The 9,583-nt window shown below is 34.0% G+C and overlaps 1 protein-coding gene across 1 annotated transcript; it reads left to right on the forward strand.

The window, feature by feature from the left end:
• Positions 1-949: 949 nt before the first annotated feature.
• Positions 950-3,224, forward strand: LOC145334721 (uncharacterized). The gene is made up of 9 exons (XM_080180304.1): positions 950-979; positions 1,064-1,106; positions 1,366-1,467; positions 1,771-1,927; positions 2,157-2,248; positions 2,466-2,550; positions 2,757-2,797; positions 2,881-2,940; positions 3,031-3,224. Exons 2-9 carry the CDS (start codon positions 1,104-1,106, stop codon positions 3,151-3,153), a joined length of 663 nt encoding a protein of 220 aa, XP_080036430.1. The 5' UTR covers positions 950-979; positions 1,064-1,103; the 3' UTR covers positions 3,154-3,224.
• The last annotated feature ends 6,359 nt before the right edge of the window (positions 3,225-9,583 follow it).

Raw genomic sequence — 9,583 nt, forward strand, 5'->3', positions numbered from 1 at the left:
ATATTTCAAAAATATATTTGTATAAATTATGTACAGGGTGCGCCACATAAAACCGTAATTTTTTAAAATGGCTCTAGCGCCAAAACTACTTGCCCAAACAGGAGGTTTACCCCAGTATTAAAAGCTTAGGTTATGACCTTTTTACCCATGAAAATATTTGGACGATGGAGGACTTGTATACCAAGATGGTCGCTTACATATTCAACAAGGCAGATTCGAAATGCGCTGATTGTTTACCATGGATTCTTGAGTTGGGCCCACTAAATCTTACTTCAGCCCATCTGTAGGTGAGATGGACTTATGAAATTTGCTGGAGATACTATCAGATACCTAGTGAAACCACTAGAAATTACTAGAGCTCACTATCCCAGCTGACTTGGCTGCAGTACTCCAACAAAGTGAAACATGACAGATTTTATGTCTAAAACGTCAAAAATCTTGAAGAATTTCTCGGTTCTTGACTTCAGGGGCACATATGAATACTTAAAACTTGTTCTAGACTATGGGTTGAGCTGTTGACCCTTAATCTTCATGCCATTTCCGGTGTAGAATGTCGTTCTAGCTCAACTATGGCTCAAATGAGAGCCACCATGTTGAAGGGTAGCTTGAAAGATGGGCGAATTTGGATCCTGTGGTTACTCTCATTGCTCCTATTAAGGAGAACTTCGCCTGCTTTGACAGGGACATGGTGGCTAGGGTCTGCGGGCGGTTCAGGGGGCGGGAAGAGGCGGTTTATGAGTCTGCCCGCGATTTTTAAACATAATCCAATAGTCATATACCTAAATTGCTTGCCAGTTTTTAAATTTTCATAAAATTTTTAAAATTAACGATTTTATGTTCATTTGTTTATAAATTAGAAAAAGTCCGGCGCACCCTGTATATGCCTAAAAATTTTGACACTTGTAATAAAAATGTGGATTTATAAAATGTGATATAGATTTCAATAATTATCAGTATTAGATTATACCACACTTTGTAGGTAAGGCATAATTTTATATGCATATCCTATATTTTCTCACTTAATTTACTAGAATTTTCCTTGAAACAAAATTTGATTAATTAGGAATAAATTGAGGCAAGAGTTACAGAACTTGAAATAAATCATGGTAAGATAATATTTTACACTTTTATAACAATTTATAGTTAAAACAAAAAAAATATTTTTTTAAAAATATTTTCAGCCTATATATTTTACAAAAAATTGTTTTCTTCAAAATTTTATCAAGATTTTATTTACCTTTTAAAAAGGATTAACTACCCATATTTTTAAATTAGAAATATTGTTTGAGAATAAACCTTATATTAATAAGACATTATAAAAAAAAGTATCATAAATTTTAATAAATATATTTAAAATTACTACAGATTTTTGTTGCATGCTTAACACTGTTGGTATTTATCAATGTTCCTGTACTTGGTGGCTGGGATTTTGACTCCCCATTTAGTTTCATTCCAAAGGAACTAGGGGTATGTTTTGTGATTAACATAGCATAAATTTTACTTTTTTGTCTATATGTCTCTCAAATAGTCAGATTTATGATAAATTAAGAATTTTGATTATTCATATTTTTATGATTTTAAATGTTTTTTTATTTAAAATTGATAACTTAAAAATTATAACTTACTTTTTTAAAGAAATCAATTGTATATTGTATTCTGTTTTATAAAAATTTTATACCTTACCCCAAAAAGTAAAACAAATTCTAATATTCAAAGAATTTTTCTAATATAGAAAGTTTAAATTTTAAAATGTATAAGCTGTATTATTAGGAGAGGATGACATGTGATCTGGAGGATAGGCGTGGGCGGCCTGGCGGGCGCCCAGGCGCCAATCCGGGGCGCCCGGGGCGGTGTAGACAATACTTATCGGTTAGATTAGGAAGGAATTGTGCATCAGTTAGTTGGAATAGTCATAGGTGTGGACGGAGTAAGTATTTATTTTTTTATTACCTAAAAGAAGTTTAATTTTTATAAAAACTTATATATAGTAGTTTTGACAATTCTTAAAATAGAATACAAATAATATATATACATTAATATTAAACTAAAAACACTATACTTAAAGTCTCTCTATTTAAGGGATAATTGCAAAATCAATTGTTTTCCTAAAATATTTCTTGCAACTTTGATTATTAATTATATTATTGTCCATTAAGAAATGTCTATAGCATATAAGGAAGCTCCCTCTACTGATGTTAATTTGAGCTGTCAAGAAAAATGTGAGAGTGATGAGTCATGCATATTGTTTAGGAAGCAATTTTATTCCATAATTATTTAGGCTATATCAAGTTTAAAATGCTGAATTCAGCTTTTTAAGTTATATAAAGATTACTGACAAATATAGCAAAGTTTTGTTAATAAGTAGTTAAATTATAGAATTTTGTTATCAAATATTTAATATTCAATAACAAAGGTTTTATACATGAATGTATCAATGCAAAAATTGATTTGCTACTAAAATAAACAGAGAAGAACGGGGAGTTTGTAGATTTGGCTTTTACAAACTTGTTTATGAAAGGAACATAGAATCAAGTGGATTCTGTAATAATGGTAATAGCACAAAAATAACATCAACAGTTAAATTTGAAGATATATATATTTTATATGCATTACATTTTTTTCAAAAGAAAGTTGATTCAATGAAAATTATCAATAAATCTATATTTTTCATGATATTTTTTCTTAATAAAGACTAGATTATATGAATCTTTTACAAAATTAAACAAAAATATAATAAGATTAACTTTCTGTTTTAGGGAACAGAAAAAAATGTCCTCAGAATGGAGGAAATCCCCAGGCAATTTTACAAAAATAATTATATAAAATATATACAAAATTTAAAAATTAGATTTCACTTATAAAATTTTATATTAATTTTAGATTAAATCAACAACCCACTGGACAAATAGTAGGGAAGAATGCACTGAACTATGTTATCAGGTAAAGAGATAGACAGGCTTTTGTCTTGTAAAATTGATATGCAATGCAAGAAAAGATCTCAAAGTTTATATGAAATATTTGTATTATAAGGATGCTGGTTCATGTGATTACTGGATGTATGATTATGGAGGAATATGCACAAAATACTTTATTCAACATACAGCACCTGAAACCATTAATCAGAGTCTTTATTATTCTGGAAAATGTGAATAGATTGAAAATTGTTAAAATGATTACAGGATATGTGTAAAATATTAGTTTATTTTGTGCTAATAAATATATTTACCCAAAATTGTTTCAGTTTTACAAGTATTTGTTATTCCAAGGTTAAGGTTTCTTGACTCTCATTTTTATGGTATGAGAGGTACAGTGTTAAAATGTAGTTTTAAGGATATAGGGATCACACCCTTAAGTTACTATGTCAAACAATTTTTAACAATGGTTTTAGCTAAAAGAGGAAAAAAGAGGGTATAGCCTCTTAAACTGTTTTTAACCTATTTATTAAAGGTATATCAAAAATATACCCTGACACCTGTAGAATCAAACTACAGAGCTAAAAATGAGAATCATAGCCCACATCGATTTTTATTAGGATTTTGAAGTTTATTTTTTACTATGGATTAGGTAAATTTTACTGAATCGTGAACTGTCTTTTCTTTTTGGGTAAAATTCTTGCTTCAAAGCAATTTTCTTCATAATATGATAAAAAGATAATGATAGTAAAAAAATAGCTCTTTTGATTTTATATTTATAATTATTCATTAAAAGTGAAAGATGTAGGATATATCTTTGAATTAGCATAAAAACTATGAGGATTTAGCATTAACCAATGACAAATACTAGAAATCTTTAACTTTTAAATATAGTGTTTTCACAAAGTTACTTATTTCCAATTTAATAGAATAACTTTTATTTAATTGAAATGAAAAGAATGAAAACTATACACATTAAAGATACATACTTTTTTAAAATAAGTTTGAATAATCTTATTTTATATCATATTTGTAAATGTGATAAAGATAATTTTTGTTGTATTGCATAAACATTTATTTTCGTTTTTAAAGATTTAGCCCTCTACAGCCGACTTTTATGTGTTTTAATGTATAATAGTCATGAAACATTTTTATGTTAATTCATTGATATATTGTGAAGAATTAATTTTTAATTAGTTTTGATAGATTAAATCAAAAGACCTAACTTTACTGTATACTAGCATACAATATTTATGAAGCAAGACACTCTAAAAGCTGAGTATTTTACCCACAAAGGAAAGAAACATCACGATTAAGTAAAATTTATTTAATCCATAATAAAAAATAAACTTTAAAATCCTAATAAAAATCGATGTGGGCAATTGTTCTCATTTTTGGCTTTCCAGTATGATTGTACAGGTGTCAGAGTATATTTTTGATATACCTTACAAAAATAGGTTAAAAACAGTTTAAGGGACGTATAATTGTATTTTAACAGTAGCTTTTCTCCTATTTCTAGCCCCTGCAGGGGGCTCTAACCCTGTGGGGCCAATTGTCTAACCCTGAAGGGGCAATCACCTAACCAAACTTAACCTAAAATAACCTCTGAAAATCTACTGTGAATCGCCCCTTAAGAGGCATTGCCACGAAAGGGACAATACCTAAGAAAGACATTATACATTATATACATTATACATCCCCAATGTTTGAACAATGGATCAAAATTCAATAAAAATACTCAAAGTAATTATTATATATATGAAATTGTCTTTTTCCTAAGTAAAAGTACAAATGTGGTAATCCGAGCTGTAGGTCGAGTTCTTTGCGGCGGAAAATGATAAATGACGTAACTGAAGGACGTAAGGACTGTGTTAACCTTCAATATAGAGGAGCATTGCTCCTGTATAAACAAATAACAAGATAAATCTATTTATAGGGCGTACTGTAATCGAAGGTTTGTACAGAACTAACTACATAATAACAATGGGTATAACATCAGGGAAACAATAATTGAATAATCCAGTTATTATTTGCAAATACACCAAATTATCTGGCGGTAAGAGCTCCTATCCCTGTCCCCCTGGCCAGAAGGGAATATTAATCATCAAGTTTGAAATCAATAGGACAATTTTAATATGCCTAAATTAAAGGAAAAATCTATCTGTTATAGATGAACGTATTGACGAACCGACCCTAATTATATAAAAGCTGAGGTTTTAAAAATGGTGGAAATGACAAGTGTGACAAAATTTATATGTCTGATCCAATTATATCATCAATTAAATACTTTATTTACTTTTTACCATGGACAAATCAGGGATAAGGGATAGGAAACCTGGCCATTAATTAGGTCCTGGCCTAGATTCTAAAGGGATATTGCAACTTTTACAAATTCGTATCAAATTTGTGGACGCTCCCAAGTAGCTATCGCTCTGAACCAATAAGAATCAGCCTGTTTTGTATCAACCAATCACCAATTGGCAGAAATTTTAGAAGCAGACAATTCTAGAAAAAATAATGATTTGTCTGCTACTAAAAAATAAATATAAATGGTGTTAGATCACATTAGCTTAATTATTAAATCTGCTTAGAGTTAAACATTAAAAAAGGGCGTTGCTACAAAAGACCAACTCTACAAAAGACCAACGCCTACAAAAGACCAACTCTACAAAAGACCAACGCCTACAAAAGACCAACTCTACAAAAGACCAACGCCTACAAAAGACCAACGCCTACAAAAGACCAACACCTACATAAGACCAACAACTACAAAAGGGTCAATTTTTTAAAAGCAAGGTTGTATCGGATTCGAAACTATTCCGTTACGTAGCAAACACAGACTTTGGACAAACTGTCGGACGGAATTTTAAAATTCAGCCTGTGGACAAAGTTATTCAAGAAAGAAATTTCAGTTTTGAATTTTGTCCTTGTGTTTTCATCGCCATATTGGATATCATTAAAATTGGAAGATTTTTTCTTTAAAATTTAGAAGATTTTCAAGCCATTATTTGATTACATTGATACAAAAAAATAATTACAATTTTTTTCTTGTAATTGTGTCGCTTAAAATCTATTTAAAGCATACATTATATTCATTATATTTATTAATTTGATAAATACAAATATGATGCTACACCAGTTGCAGCTATAGACTTTCCAGCTCTACGATTTTTTGTAGTCGTTGGTCTTTTGTAGGCGTTGGTCTTTTGTAGGGTTGGTATTTTGTAGGCGTTGGTCTTTTGTAGAACTGACTAGTTGGTCTTTTGTAGGCGTTAGTCTTTTGTAGAGTTGGTCTTTTGTAGCAACGCCCAAAAAAGGGCCATATAGAAAAAACAAAAGTAACGGGATTATTTTTTGGAAAGAAGGTATCTACGAATTTTCATTTGGTAGTTTATAAATTAGATGTTGTATTTTGAATTTTAAAAATTTAATACAGAATTGATACAACACCTTAACCCTAATATTTGTACAATACAACACAGTACAAATCTATCATTACATAATATTATCCAAAGAACTTGATAGAATGTTACCCAAGTGCATATTAATTTATTTATTTTGAATTTTAATTAGCAATGAAATTTTCAAATAAAATATTTACTCATTAATAAAAATGCAAATAATACAAACTAAAATCTGTCTGAGGGAAACCCAATGATAGCTTTCTGACAGTTCAAATTACCAAAGTAAAAGATAAAAAAAATTTTGGGAGAGAAAAAAATTCATTTTAACAAAAGCCATTAATTTATAGGTTTATAAAAAGTTAGGGTATAGTCCTTTCCATGACATCGCTCCATATGGGGCGATGATTTTCTATAGCTCCTTCAAGGAGCTATAGCATAGCCTCTTATCATATGGAGCGATGTGAAAGCCCCTTTTAAGGAGCGTTCATATCGCCCCTTATGATAAGAGGCTATGCTATAGCTCCTTCATGGCCTCTTAATAGCTCCTTTGAAGGGGCGTTAATATCGCCTCTTATGATAAGAGGCTATACTATAGCCCCATGATGGCTCCTTCATAGCCTCTCCATCGCCCCTCCGTAGTCCCTTACCTTAATTTATATAACATCCCACTTGATGGCCCCTACATCGCTCCTCCATCGCCCCTTCTCCAAATTTATATTACATTGTACTTTGATGGCCCCTACATCGCTCCTACATCGCCCCTTCATCGCTCCTACATCGCTCCTTCATCGCTCCTTCTCCAAATTTATATTAAATTGTACTGTGATGGCCCCTACATCGCTCCTACATCGCTCCTTCATCGCTCCTACATCGCCCCTCCATCGCTCCTCCATCGCTCCTTCATCGCTCCTTCTCCAAATTTATATTAAATTGTACTGTGATGGCCCCTACATCGCTCCTACATCGCTCCTTCATCGCTCCTACATCGCCCCTTCATCGCTCCTTCTCCAAATTTATATTACATTGTACTTTGATGGCCCCTACATCGCCCCTACATCGCTCCTCCATCGCTCCTTCATCGCTCCTACATCGCCCCTTAATAGCCCCTTACCTAAATTTATATAACAAAGCTCCTATATAGCCTCTCCATCGCCCCTTAATAGCCCCTTACCTTAATTTATATAACATAGCCCCTACATAGCCTCTCAATCGCCCCTTAATAGCCCCTTACCTTAATTTATATAACATAGCCCTATATAGCCTCTCCATCGCCCCTTAATAGCCCCTTACCTTAATTTATATAGCATAGCCCCTACATAGCCTCTCCATCGCCCCTTAATAGCCCCTTACCCTAATCTATATAACATAGCCCCTACATAGCCCCTTCATCGCTCCTTCTCCAAATTTATATTACATTGTACTTTGATGGCCCCTACATCGCCCCTACATCGCTCCTCCATCGCTCCTTCATCGCTCCTACATCGCCCCTTAATAGCCCCTTACCTTAATTTATATAAAAAAGCCCCTACATAGCCTCTCCATCGCCCCTTAATAGCTCCTTACCTTAATTTATATAACATAGCCCCTACATAGCCTCTCCATCGCCCCTTAATAGCCCCTTACCTTAATTTATATAACAAAGCCCCTACATAGCCTCTCCATCGCCCCTTAATAGCCCCTTACCTTAATTTATATAGCATAGCCCCTACATAGCCTCTCCATCGCCCCTTAATAGCCCCTTACCCTAATCTATATAACATAGCCCCTACATAGCCTCTCCATCGCCCCTTAATAGCCCCTTACCTAAATTTATATAACAAAGCTCCTATATAGCCTCTCCATCGCCCCTTAATAGCCCCTTACCTTAATTTATATAACATAGCCCCTACATAGCCTCTCAATCGCCCCTTAATAGCCCCTTACCTTAATTTATATAACATAGCCCTACATAGCCTCTCCATCGCCCCTTAATAGCCCCTTACCTTAATTTATATAGCATAGCCCCTACATAGCCTCTCCATCGCCCCTTAATAGCCCCTTACCCTAATCTATATAACATAGCCCCTACATAGCCTCTCCATCGCCCCTTAATAGCCCCTTACCTAAATTTATATAACAAAGCTCCTATATAGCCTCTCCATCGCCCCTTAATAGCCCCTTACCTTAATTTATATAACATAGCCCCTACATAGCCTCTCAATCGCCCCTTAATAGCCCCTTACCTTAATTTATATAACATAGCCCTACATAGCCTCTCCATCGCCCCTTAATAGCCCCTTACCTTAATTTATATAGCATAGCCCCTACATAGCCTCTCCATCGCCCCTTAATAGCCCCTTACCCTAATCTATATAACATAGCCCCTACATAGCCCCTTCATCGCTCCTTCTCCAAATTTATATTACATTGTACTTTGATGGCCCCTACATCGCCCCTACATCGCTCCTCCATCGCTCCTTCATCGCTCCTACATCGCCCCTTAATAGCCCCTTACCTAAATTTATATAACAAAGCTCCTATATAGCCTCTCCATCGCCCCTTAATAGCCCCTTACCTTAATTTATATAACATAGCCCCTACATAGCCTCTCAATCGCCCCTTAATAGCCCCTTACCTTAATTTATATAACATAGCCCTACATAGCCTCTCCATCGCCCCTTAATAGCCCCTTACCTTAATTTATATAGCATAGCCCCTACATAGCCTCTCCATCGCCCCTTAATAGCCCCTTACCCTAATCTATATAACATAGCCCCTACATAGCCTCTCCATCGCCCCTTAATAGCCCCTTACCTAAATTTATATAACAAAGCTCCTATATAGCCTCTCCATCGCCCCTTAATAGCCCCTTACCTTAATTTATATAACATAGCCCCTACATAGCCTCTCAATCGCCCCTTAATAGCCCCTTACCTTAATTTATATAACATAGCCCTACATAGCCTCTCCATCGCCCCTTAATAGCCCCTTACCTTAATTTATATAGCATAGCCCCTACATAGCCTCTCCATCGCCCCTTAATAGCCCCTTACCTTAATTTATATAGCATAGCCCCTACATAGCCTCTCCATCGCCCCTTAATAGCCCCTTACCTTAATCTATATAACAAAGCTCCTACATAGCCTCTCCATCGCCCCATAATAGCCTCTTACCTTAATTATGTAACATAGCCCCTACATAGCCTCTCCATCGCCCCTTAATAGCCCCTTACCTTAATTTATATAACATAGCCCCTACATAGCCTCTCAATCGCCCCTTAATAGCCCC

The sequence above is a fragment of the Acartia tonsa genome, chromosome 12, assembly GCF_053477335.1.
Source record: "Acartia tonsa isolate MP-2025a chromosome 12, ASM5347733v1, whole genome shotgun sequence".
Lineage (NCBI taxonomy): Eukaryota > Metazoa > Arthropoda > Copepoda > Calanoida > Acartiidae > Acartia > Acartia tonsa.